Source organism: Fukomys damarensis, unplaced genomic scaffold (assembly GCF_012274545.1).
Source record: "Fukomys damarensis isolate Sample0158 unplaced genomic scaffold, DMR_v1.0_HiC HiC_scaffold_16, whole genome shotgun sequence".
In the NCBI taxonomy this organism is placed as follows: domain Eukaryota; kingdom Metazoa; phylum Chordata; class Mammalia; order Rodentia; family Bathyergidae; genus Fukomys; species Fukomys damarensis.
The window spans coordinates 45,660,586-45,673,808 of NW_022900928.1; the positions used below are offsets into that span (position 1 = coordinate 45,660,586).

The window sequence follows — 13,223 nt, forward strand, 5'->3', positions numbered from 1 at the left end:
ATATATTTTTTTTTTAAATTTTAAATTGTGAGACAGGGTCTTTCTATGTAGTTCATCCTAGCCTTGAACTCACTATGCAGCTCAGGCTGGCTTTGAACTCATGGCAATCCTGCTGCCTCAGCCTCCCAAGTGCTGGGATTACAGGCGTGTGCCACCACGCCTGGCTGAAAATAGTTTAACAGAATTTAAAGAAGAAGGTAAATTGAAGGAGTCGAGAAGATATGGTCAAATGCCTAGGAACTAGCAATAGCAGGAAGATGTGAACATCCTAGGCCTGTGGGGCAAGGAACAGAGCCTGATGAGAGCTGTGGCTGCAGAGAAACAGCCTGAGTCAGAACCATGGCAGGGAGGGGGATGAACAACCCAGTTCCTCTCTGTTCCCACCTTCAGAGAGCTTAGATGATGTGGTCCCTAGAAGTCAGCCTCCTGGGACAAAAAGAAGGGCAGATAACAGTCGAGTCTGGATCTGGAAGGCAAAAGGAGATCACCTAGTAAGGAACTGTGAATCTGGCTTGGGCACCAAGGAAGGATTTAGGTAGCAGAGAGGAATATCTAAGGCACCCTCGGCCAACGGTGTCAGGAGCAGCTCTAGAGGGAAGCAGAGGGCATTAGCATTCCAACCACAGCACTGATGTGGTTAAGGAGTAAGAAGTGATGTGTGTGGGCTGAATATAAGGGAAGGTTTGAGAGAAGTTGTGGGCGCCAATTGTGAACATGCCAATTGGCCATTAGCCAGGAAATAATTGTTGTTGAAGGTGTAAAAGATTAGTGATACATTAAAAGAATATAAATAGAAAAATAGACTTTTTAGTCTGTGCATGAATAAGGTAGGAAATGCATGTTTTTATGTTATATGATCAGATTGTTAGTTGATCCAATATATGGAGAATCCATATGGCCTGTAATGTTTTCTTCTCTGTCTTGGTTTTGTCATCACACCTCTTGCAGTTTGTGGATAATGCATCTCACAAAGTATTAATAGTGTATGAATAAATTAAACGCAGCCAGGGCACTCTCCAAGTCCACTTAAACTTTTGTTTTTCACCTGTGGTGGGTGGGTTAGGATTTATATCCGAGCCACACTCCCTTCTACTGCATAATGTCAGGAATATTCAGATAAGGACCACTGTGCTCCATGCTTCTAAAACAAACTGAACTTGGAGAATTATTGACATACAGAAAACATCACTAATTTCCTGCAGTGGGTGTTAAGGCAGGAGCTTAATTTCACTGAGCTTAATTTTCACTTAATTTCACTGAGGCTGATAAATGAGAATCTGATCAAGACCCAGCCCGGCAGTTTCTAATTTAGATCCATCTTAGGATCACCTGGACAACTTTAAAACCATTTTGGGGAGGACTCTGTTTATTATTTATTATTCTGATTTAAAAGGCTTGGACGATTTAATAGCTTCTGGGTGATTGTGATACGCAGGCAGGCCCAGGACCCTTTGATTTTTGTCTGAACTCACAAGGTGGCAAAATTAGAAATGGAGACATCTCAACTGACTTTTCTGAATTCTGTACCACACAGTGAACACTAAAAATAATTGCTTTGGAAAGGAAAGCAGAATCCAAAGTGGAAAACAGGCTTCAGTGAGTAATGAGGAAGGAAACCAAAGAGGACCAGGGCTGATGTAACCTGAGAAGGTCCCACAGTCTGGAAAGGTCTTAAAGGAGTCTGTGTACTTTCTTAGGCTCCCAGAAGCAGTTTGAACTGGGAGCTCAGTGTGAGAAGGAGCCTAGCTCCTTTTCCCTGTAGCTGCTCCTTGGCCTCCCTCAGGGGTTTCTTGCTGGCAATCATTGCCAGTTTGAAGTTGGCTCATTGTTCAGGTTTGCAAGAAAAAGAACAGTGTGAAGTGAAAGTGAGCACCCTTTCATGCCTTTTCTCTTTCCACGTCTCCTGTGTAGGATGTAAGAACTCTTCAGCCATTTGCCAGTGCATCCCTGCAGCTCTGCCAGCAAGCCCCGGCCAGCACTGCAAATGACTCCTCCTTCCCAGAGCAGGAAGGTGTGTGTGGCCAGGAGCCCAGAGGAAGGTGATTCACTGGGAGGGAGGCAGAGAGAACCAGCAAACCCTCCTCAGTGCCAAAGGGCCCACCAGGAAATGGAAACCTCTGCCTTTTTCTGTCCTAAAAAAAAGAAACAGAAGGGAGAATTAGCATCCTTGTAATTCTTCTAAAGCCATTTTGGTTCCCAAGAGGATAAGGAATATTTCAGATGCCCAAGTAGGGAGTTTTTTTTGTTTTGTTTTTTTTCTTAAATGGGTGTGTCTGGGTTTTCTTTCCTGAGAACTGAAAGGCCTCTTGGCTTGTTCCTTCTCCAGTGTCCTTAGTCCTGTCGCCCCATAGGCCTCTTCCTTCTTTGCTGACAGGCAGCTCTTTCCCTCAACTGGGTATTTTCCATGGTAAGTAGGATCTCCTAGGACTGACCCAGGCCCCAGATCTAGTTCCTTCTGCTATGTGTGACTGCAGAAGATCTTTATGCCCTATTCAGCTCTGATAAGATTATCTGATGTTCCAGTTGTCAGCTTCACTCAGGATTCTTTGTAAGAAGGGACTCTCATACCCACCCATTGATGGGCGGCAAGTGATAGCATCTCTTAACACCGCACGTGCTTGTGTGTGTGTGTGTGTGTGTGTGTGTGTGTGTACGTATGTATACGTCATAATTTGCACAGCAGAAACAAAGTCAGAATTCCCACCATTTAGCTTGTCCATTTAGCTTTATTAATACTTGTTGAGAAACCCCAATGGAAATAGCCTGTCTCCACAAAGCTAAATAGGTGCTCACTAGGTTTCCCCCATCACAGATCTTGCCTGATTCTTTTGCTGCATGTGCTTATCTAGTCTCAGCATCTCAGCTGAAGATTCTCCAGAGCAAGGAGACTTCACCCTCCCTGTGGTGAATCCTTACCATGTTTAATAGCCACTTTGACGATCCTTCATCTTGACCACCTCTCCACATGGAAGATAATAGTACAGACATCGAGGACAGCCAGTTCTCTCCAGAGCCTTTTTTGCAAGTTAGAGGAAATCCTTTGTGCATTGGAAGATTATTGTGAAGGTCCAATGAGATCATCTTTCAACAAATGCCAGTCACTTCATAGTATGCAGAAGATGTGGGAGTGCAGATAATGGGATGTTGACCCCGACTCCTTAGTTTAGTAGGGTAGGGATGAATAAACACAGTTTCAGTGCAGTGTCTGCTTTGTTTTTGGTTGTTAGCCTGCCAGAATCAGCCAGCCGCTGTGTCCCATGTTCCTGGCATTGCCTGAACTTATGCTAGCCAGGCACCATCTGCAGGGCCGCACGTGGCCCCTCTACCTACAAGCTGCTGATGCCCTGCACCTTCTGCTTAGCCGTCTGCCTGTCCGCATCACTCTTGAGTCTGTTTTCCTGAAACCCTTGGTCCCTGCCTAACTGGGTCAGGTACGTCAGTCAGTTTGCAGTGACAAGGCTCCCATGCTTCATACTCACCATAGCACACAGGCCAGTTCTTCTTGTGCTCCTCTCCTTGGACTGCAGATCATTTCTAAGGGGGCAAGAAATATAAAGACTTAAGCTTTGGCCTCAGCAGAGCTGGCTCTGCCCCATCAATCTTGGCTGACTTCCTAGGGCCTTCCTTTCTTTTAAGCAGCTACTTTCCTCCTTTGCAAATTCTTTGGCACAGTAACTTCAGCAGGCTAAAAACCTTTCCAGAATATTCTCCTTGTGCTCTGGCCCCCAAGCTGCCATGGCAGAGATGCCAAAGACCACTTCCCTGGGCACTCACGAACAACCACCCTCACCCACCCTTCTTTTCCTCACGGCTTTCTCAGGAGAGGTTCTCAGCCAAGTCTGGCTCATCTCCATATGCTCCTGATAGCATTACCCTGCTCTTCTGTTCCTCTTGTTCTATTGCTGTGATCATGATCACCAGCTGCCAAGAGCCTTTGCAGAGTCTTCATTAGTCCTTAGGCAGACGAAAAGTGCAGGAGGTGATTCCAACCCATGAGGAGACATCAGTCTGCAAAAATAGAAGGAGTGAACAGGAACCCATTACCTGGCACACTCAGTTCCCTTTGTTAGCTCTCTGTCTTGACTTTTAAATCTGTGTGTGTGTGTGTGTGTGTGTGTGTGTGGTATGTATATATGTATATATGTATGTATGTATTGGTATAGAGCAGGGCCTTGTGCACTCAGGGCAAGCATTTCGCCACTAAACTCCATTCTCCAGCTGTGTGTGTATGTATACGTGTGTGCATTCTTTAAAGCCAAGTTTAGTAATACACTGTAAGCTTCTGTCCTCTCCTTTTCTCTTTTCAGTTCTGGCCTTCTACAGAGGCTCCTTGGACTCCTGTGCACAAGGGACACTGGCACCCCACATGTACTCCCAGGGCTTCTCATCCCCTATTGGTCTTGGAGGTCTCCAGAGGGACAGCTGGCCCCTCAGAGGAGCTTCTTTTTACCTGCCACATCTTTGAGCTCTGTCAGAGAAAGTGCTTGAGGAGTCTATGATTCTGGCCTGGAGGAGCTGAGGAGCGTGAGTGACAGCAGGAGAGAATTGGAGTGGAAGAGGCTGGTGAGCAGTGTTAGTGTTGACAAGCCCCAGAGCCCCAGCTTTGTGCTCCTTGAGGATCATTCTCAATGAACAGCTCCTTGTTCCTCCTCAGTGAAGAACTCGCCCGTGGTAAATCTGTACCAGGTGACCTGGCTTCTGAGGTTTGTACAGATTTTGTAGCCCATCAATCCTCAGGGACTGGGTTCTATACAGTACTCCCTGCTTCTCCATCTCGTTATTGTTCTTGAGCCTCAAAACCCAGCCCTATCATACTCCCTCTTGCAGCAACATAAGTAGCACCAACCTCCCAATACCCTTCTGGTCTTGGGCAGGAGGAAAGTCTCTGCTTGACCCCTATAGGCTATGTCCCTCATGCTAAGGTCTTATTGACCTCCTGTCCTTACTTAGAGACTTCCAAAATAAGAGACCTGTTCTTCAGCCTCTTCTTGCCTGTATGCAGTCCCTTGAATTCACTGTCCTCCTTCCTGAGCCCTCTATTACTACTGATGCCTGACGTCACCTTTGGGCTTTATCCTCATCCTTCCTTTTCCTCTTTGCAGTAGGTGGTACACACTGCTGATAATCCTCTGGCCAAAGCATTCTCCTCGTTTCTTGACTTTTTTTTTGATGTGACATTAGATGACTGATTCTCCTTACAAATCCATCTGTGCCTCCAGTTGAATCCTATCTTTTCACAGACGCTATATTATGTCTTTCATCAGTTCCTTCCTCATCCAGGCTGCAGATGCTACTACCATGGGGTCAGGAGTTTGGAATCTCAGGAGCTGGGCTATAGCCTTGACTCTTCCACTGACTGGATGACTTTGTACCTGCTACTGTCTGAGTTGCAGTTTTCTCATATATAAAATGCCTACCTCATAGGGTTATGTGAAGTGTGAAAGGGGGGCAACAGTGCTTTCCAACTTTCAGTCTGATTCCCAGATGTTCTTTCCAGTTAAACCTCGTACTTTGCTTTCTTAGAGTCCTGTTTTCACTGACTGCTTGCCCCTAAGCCTTTGCATAGAAAACTTACTAGGTTACTCTCTTGGTGAGAAGCCTGCTCGGAACATTTTGGGGGCTAGACTTCCTGCGTTAACCCTGATCCCACCACATTCTGTGATTACTTAATCTCGGTGGGCCTCAGTTTCCTCACCTATGAAAAGGTGATAATAATAGTACATTGTTGTTGAGAGCTGAGATGAGGGAATAGTTAGCCACCTACTGGTTTAGAACATGTACATTTCTTAGAATAGTGTCTGGCAGATAGTACTCAATGAATGTTGTTGTTATTACCATTTCTGATGCTTTCTTCCACGATGCTAATCACATGTAACATAAACTTAATAAATGTTGTAGGATAGATGAATATTTTTTTACACTAGCCCATTTCAATTCTTCATCTTTTTTTCTTACATTTTTTTTGAATTATCACAAAAATTGAAAGTCTCCTTTCATTTAATTCTAAAACAAAATAGAAACACTATGAATTTAAATAGATTTTGCTGTCTGGTTTAAGCAATTTACTGAACGAAGCAATATTTTCTTGGTACTTAATTTGAAATGAGTTTACTGTGAGATTATTTATGGGACAGGAGGCCAGTAAAATGGGGACAGCTCATTTTTCTAAAACCTGCTTAACGTATTGAGATTAGAAAAAAAAATTTTCCATTAAATACAGCAACTGTATCAAATTACATCAGCACTCCAGAGGGACTAGGTCAGTGGGGAGGTGGATTAGACAGAAAGAGCTTTGTTATGTTCTACTCCAGAATCTCCACTGGGAAACTGCAGAGGAAGATTGGTGGTGTGTGCAGAAGGTTAGGTGTAATCTAGAAATTGGAATCTGAAATTACTTCTTACATCATAGGTATATTTTTGTCTTTAGGGAGCTGTGTTGTTAGTAATTTACTATAATTGCAATAACCAGGTCATTGTACTATGTCTACAGAGAAGATGGAAAAATCCACCTACCCTTTAAGTGACAGTGTATCAAAGAATACAGTAAAACTATTTTAGTCAAATGCTCCTACTATTTTACTAGTTTCCCTTATATAAGGTAGGTATTTCACACCACACACACACACACACACACACACAGAATCCCTTCAGAAAAATGTGCTTGGTTGTTTTGTAGAGGTAAGTTAATGTGTTAATGATAGGGAACTGGTTTTCTGAATTATTTAGATCTTTCAGGTGATTCTTCAACAAAGACTATTAAAGCATTAGTCATCTGGGGATCAGAAGGAAGTTTTGTCTTAAGTTTTAAAAAATAGATATTAAAACAGGGAGCATCGCAAGCGCAAGGTCCTGGGTTCAATCCTTGGTACCAAAAACAAACCAGGGAGCCAATTAGCATGATGGACATTTCTTTTAGTGGAGATCAGTTAGAAGGGTATTAAAAAACCCTGGAATTTATATAACTTTATAAATGACATGGTAAAGTGACTTTATAATGTAAGACTCACTTTTATGGGTGATTCCAAGTTACAAAATATAAAATCCATAGAAATAAAATTCAAGAAGACAAATACACTGTGAATAGATGGAACTATTACGAATAATAGATTATTGCAAAAGAGTTAGTAAAAAGCCAGGTGTGGGTGTTACACACCAGTAATCCCAGCTATTTGGCAAGGTGAGGCAAGAGAGGATCACAAGTTTGAGGGAAGCCTGGCGATTTAGCAAGTCCCCTGTCTCAAAATAAAATCAGAAGGACAAGGATGTTGCCCAGTGTCAGAGCACTTTCCCAAGCATGAATGATGATTTGAATTTAATCCTCAGTACCACAAAGAAAAAAAAAGCAAGAAAAAGAGTCAAATTATTTTTGATGTGGTCAGTGAGGCCTAGGAGTCTGGGAGTTTTTGTAGCCTGTGAAGATTTTAGCCTGTAAAGTTCTTGACACCATCAGTATAGGTGCTTAAAAGCACTGCTTTGTTTATTTCAAACAGTTTTCCAGGAAGTGGTCTAACAAAACAACAGAGTTAAGCAAAATAGGTAATTTGGAGATAATAAACCAGTAATGACTTATAAAAGAACGTGAAGCATGCTCTAGTAGAAGTCTTTTAACCCTGTAGCAGAAATGTGGAGCCCAAGTGGCCCGAGAGGATGCAGAGGCATCCAGCCCAGTCTCCCCTGACTGTGGCAGGGAGCTCGTGCTTGCAGTTTAAGGAACACAGAGTGAATCGATCCACAGTTAGTGACCTCTCTGGTTTCTCTCTCAGAGCAGGATGCTGTTTCTTCTCTCTCTTTTCTCTTTCCTTCCCCTTCTCATTCTCCTCCTGCTGCTCCTTTTTCTCTCTCTCTTTCTCCTTCCCTCCCTCCCTCCTTCCTTTGCTCCCTCCCTCTTTCTCCTTCCCCCTAATTTTTCATTCCCCCCTCTTACCTTCTCCCTTTTGCCTCTTTCTTTTTAAGAACACCTCTTCCTGGGCTGGGGATTTAGCTCACTGGTGCCGCTGCCTGTCTTGCAAGTAAGTGCAAGGTCCTGAGTTCGATCCCTGGCGCACACACACACACACACACACACCCTCTTCCCTGCTCATGTCCCCATATCCCCATAGCCACGGTTTCACCCCTGAACGTCCCTTGAGTTGAAGACATATCAGCATGCTGACTATGCTGTACCGTAGGGATGCCAATTCAGAAACCATCTCCATGCTTCCCCTAGAAAGGCTGAAGACACTTCACTGAGTTAAATGAAGAAAATATGCTCTAGTAACCACGAAGAAAGTTACCTCTTAAAACCTCTGGCCTTAGACCCAACACACTGTGGATCTTGGTTCTACCACATCTTGATCCAGTAATTCAGGAATGAAGCCAATATTTCCTAGGTGTGTATCTTTCACCTGTGAAATAACAGAGAGAAGCATTGCAAAAATAAATGAGATTATTATCCATCCTACAGAGGATGTGGTGGGAGTGGAGAGATCTGGGATCATTGCTGCTTCTAAGACGAGGGGAGGGATGGAGTGAAGTAGTGCCAACCTATAGATTACTCCATCAGGCTCCAGCAGATATTCCTGCTTCAAACTAAATTGCTTATTCACTGCCCTTACTATGCCACGCATAACATGCATGGAAGTGACCACACTTGCCATTGCAGAGCTGGAGAAATGCAGAGCAGGCTGCCCCAGACAGGAGTTACCACACAATCCCCCTGGTCTGACTCTACTGGAGGTTTGTACGATGGTTTTCGTGAGTAGCACCAATACCAGGGAATCACTTAACACTAATATATTTGTTTGTGTTAATTAGCCTGTTTCCTTTTGAAAGTTACACATTATAAATAGTGTATGGGGCTAGGGATTTAGCTCAGTGGTACCACCCCCTGCCTTGCAAACAAGTTCGATCCCCACTACCCCCCCCAAAAAAGTATGGGTTGATGTGGATGTGGGTAGGGGAGGTATAGAGAGGGAAACAAGAAGATATGTGAAAAAATGTCAGCTGCACCCCCAGGAATCAGTCACTATTCATCTGTGTATCTCCTTCCATTGTTATTTTCATGCATACCTTTAAGCTTTTCAAAAAAATTATGATCATTTAATTTTATATCCTGTCTTTTGCTTTCAACATCATAATATGTATTTCCCCAACATTGCGAGCTATTCATAATTACAAAAGCTTTTAATAGGTTTGAGATATTTCTTCCATGGCTATAGCATTATTTGCCTTTTCTTTTTCCAAAAAATGTGGTTTTGTTCAAATTCCTGTATTGTAAATACTGCCACGATGACCATCTCAGTGCCTAAGGATGAGTAAGACTGCCTTGAGATTCTAATATGTGTCAGACTTTGGACTGGATCCTATGCAGAATATATATGGCTCCTGTTCTCAAGAAACTTACAATCCAGTTTTGGAGATAAAAACATATTCCTAGGTTACTCCTGAGCTCTTTTTCCTTTTAAGATTAGTAAAGTGACTATGTGTTAAACTATTGAACTAAAAAAGATTCTTTTATAAAAACAAAACCAAGAAAGTATAAATATGTTAATTATAGTTGGTATGTAGCACATACCTAGACTGTCCAAGACAGCAACAGTCATGGGGAAATTAAGTTTAAACAATAATTGGTCTGAGTTTGAACTGTGTCTAGTATCTAATAACTGCTACCAAACCATATATATTACCTCTATTTGATTTAAATGCTATGATAGAAGTGTTTCTCATGTATCCCAAAATGTAGGAATCTCCATTAAGAACCTGTGCTGGGCTGGGGATTTAGCTCAGTGGGGCTGCTGCCTCGCAAGTGCAAGGTCCAAGTTTGATCCCCGAAGGAAAAATAAAAAGAGAGAGAAAAAAAAGAACCTTTTGGATTAAATTTCAGCCAACATTGCTGGCTGGTTATTTGAGCTGCAGTTCTTATTTTGTAGTTACTTTAACTTACATAGAAATATTCCATTAGAACTGTGAAATCCATAGAGGTAGAAGAGATTTACAAAAAAGTGTTATAGGCTGAGGAGGGCTGGGGAGTGTAGGTCAGTGGTACAACATGTGCTCATCCATGATACTTTGGGTTCAATCCTCAACATGCCCCCAAAATATCATAACTGTGTGTGTGCGTATGTGGAAGATGGGGTGCTGCTACAGTGCAGGGGTGAGGTAAACACAAGAAGTAGAATAGAAATAGCCTGTTTGAAGGATTTTTTTCAAACACCAGGATTACAAGTTAACTAGAATGAAGTGTGTGCGCATCAGAGAACCAAGTACTTTCAAGCACAAGTGTTAAAAATTATAGAGTAGAACATGGTGTGGTGTGCATGCCTGTGATCCCAGCACTGTGGGAGGCAGAGACAAGAGAATTGCAAGTTCAACCCAACTGGTCAATGTGGCAACTTAGCAAGACCTTGTACCAAGATGAAAAATTAAAAAGGGCTCGGGATGTAGCTCAGTGCAAAGGCCCTGGGTTCAATCCCTAGTACTCTACACACATGTACACACATATGCATGCACACACACATAATGGTAGAGTAGTAGAGGCTTCCTTAGAGTCTTGGCAGAATGATTTAAATGTTCCCTCTCTGTTGTGAACTGGGATGCGTCTCAACATGTGTTCTCTTCTTTCAGATCGATGACCCCACCAGCAGCCTCGCGGAGGTGATTAATGAGGCTGAGGCCATCGCCTCTGTGAACAATGTGGGAAGCAAACAAGCCTTGAATTCAGATTACCTTGATTCTGATTATCAAAGAGGACAGATCTACCCGTTCTCCCTTAACAGTGATCCTCAGATGGCCACATTTACTCTCACAAATTCTGCTCCAATGACCCAGTCCTTCCAGGAACGGTGGTACATGAATCTCAACAGCCTAATGGACAGGGCCTTGATTCCTCACTGTGGCGATGGGGAAGACCTGTATCTCATCACTGGCACAGTGCCTTCAGACCACAAAGTTAAAGACAAAGTGACAGTCCCTGAGTTTGTGTGGCTGGCGGCCTGTTGTGCTGTCCCTGGAGGAGGCTGGGCCATGGGCTTTGTCAAGCGTACCCAGGACAATGACATCATAGAAGATGTGATGGTGAAAGACCTTGAGAAACTGCTTCCATCAAACCCTCAGCTTTTTCAGAACAACTGTGGTGAGACTGAGCAGGATACAGAGAAAATGAAAAAGATTTTGGAAGTGGTTAATCAAGTCCAGGATGAGGAGCGAAAGGTGCAGTCTCAAGAAAGCTCTATTCCCCTCTCCAGCACCCAGAGCAAGACGGCTGCCCTGTTGGCCCCAGAGGCACCTGAGGAAAGCAGCAGCTTTTTGGGGAAATTCCTGGCTTTCATTGCTACCCCATTCATCAAACTTTTCCAATTAATTTATTACCTTGTGGTAGTTATCCTAAAGAACGTTGTCTATTTACTGTGGTATGTTACCAAGCAGGGGATTAATGGCATAGGGAGCTGCCTTTACCGCCTGGGTTCTGCCACTGTCTCCTATTTTGTGGCCATCGGAGAAGAGTTGGTGAGCATACCCTGGAAGGTGCTCAAGGTCATTGGAAAAATCATCAGGGCTATTCTCCGGATCCTTTGCTGTCTACTGAAGGCTGTTTGCCGAGTTCTGGGCATCCCAGTCCGAGTCTTTCTGGATGTGGCCACTTTCCCTGTGTACACCATGGGGGCAATTCCAGTTGTTTGTAAGGACATTGCCATCGGCCTGGGTGGCACCATCTCTCTGATCTTTGACACTGCTTTTGGCACTATGGGTGGCCTATTTCAAGTTGTTTTTAGTGTTTTCAAGCGGATTGGCTACAAGGTTACTTTTGACAATTCTGGAGAATTATAGAACTCAAAAAAAAAGCTAATATTGTACAGTCACAGTGAATTTGATTTTTTAATAGAGAAAGCTGGAATAATTTTGTCTTTAAACTAGGTTTCTATTCACTGTCAATTTTTTTTTCTTTTGGCCTTTGTTTGGGGTGTTTTGCAAAGGAAGATGGTATAATTTACACTCGACATTAGAAAAATGCCCAGGATGGGATTTAGTAATCAACTGTATACTTCCAGTTAGATGTGTGAGCTTGCAAGCCTCTGATACAGAGTGAAACAGTGGAAACATTCTGGTGGTCACCTTTAATGAGTAAAAATTACAACAGAGGCAAGAATTAGAAAGAAGACAATTTTAGGGGCGGGGATTTAGCTCAGTGGTTCGGTGGCCTGCCTTGCAAGTGCAAGGACCTGAGTTCAATCCCCGGTACCAAAAAAAAAAAAAAAAAGACAATTTTAAACTCAAGGGTTCCTGAGAAAACGAGAAAGGAATTTTGTTATTTGCGATTTAAGACAAAACAGATCTAAATGTTTCTGGCCAGTTTCTTAGCATTCGCTTCTCTTTCCCCCTAACTCAGGTGACCTCGGTGAAGGGCAGATGGTGCTTGTCTGTTCAAGTAACTTTCCTGTGGGTACGGACTCTAATGTATCTCTTAGCTTTCCATGGTTCTCAAGGAGGATCTGTTAAATTTTTATTTTCCTCCAAAGTTAAATTTGCTGCATTTTTCTTTTAGGCAATAATAACATTTTATGCCAAATGTGGCATAAGAAAGTTTGAATCCGAGTTTGGGTGGAGTAAATAGTCCTTTCACCTGTAAAAAGGGAATGCAAGAGTGATAGCTCTGCTCTTCATAGGCACTGTAGATCCAAAGACATCCTTAGCTAAGCCTGGATTAACTTGACATGTTAAATCACTGACTGACAATTGAGCTCTAAGATCTACGTGTTAAGGCTAATAAGAACATTCATATTCTGCAACATACAAAAATCCTATGCATCAAATAAGCACCCAATACAGTAAAATACTCTGACTTCTTTCCATAAATATTTTGGTGTGAGTATATAGGAAAGAGACATAAAATAAAAAATATTCTGGATGTGTTAGAAAAAGTATATATAAAAATATTTAAGAATCATTGTTTCTTAGGAGCTTATTTTTATTCTGAGGATATTAAACAACTATTAGTGAAAGTTAAATTTGAGAGCTTATTGCCAATTTTTGATCAAGTACTCATCAATTTAAAGTTTGTGCTAAAAATAATAACAAGAGGAAGCAAATTTTGCTTTGCCTTCCTCAGCTGGGTTGGAAACATCTGATTTTTTCTAAGAGATTTGAAGGGTTCCTGTGAAGTAGGACTGTGTGGATACTGATCTTAGAGGCATAGCCCTTGGTGCAAAATATTGAGCGTCCAGAAAGGCAACAAAGAGAGAATAATG

General features: G+C 42.6%; 1 protein-coding gene across 2 annotated transcripts; it reads left to right on the forward strand.

The window, feature by feature from the left end:
• The first annotated feature begins 1,969 nt into the window (after positions 1-1,969).
• Positions 1,970-11,867, forward strand: Endod1 (endonuclease domain containing 1). 2 transcript variants are annotated; one of them, XM_033764294.1, is made up of 2 exons: positions 1,970-2,011; positions 10,603-11,867. In XM_033764294.1, exons 1-2 carry the CDS (start codon positions 1,985-1,987, stop codon positions 11,803-11,805), a joined length of 1,230 nt encoding a protein of 409 aa, XP_033620185.1. In that variant the 5' UTR covers positions 1,970-1,984; the 3' UTR covers positions 11,806-11,867. The 2 variants fall into 2 exon arrangements, with proteins under 2 accessions (XP_033620185.1, XP_010631953.2); XM_010633651.2 differs by lacking the exon at positions 1,970-2,011 and adding an exon at positions 4,614-4,703.
• Positions 11,868-13,223: the final 1,356 nt, after the last annotated feature.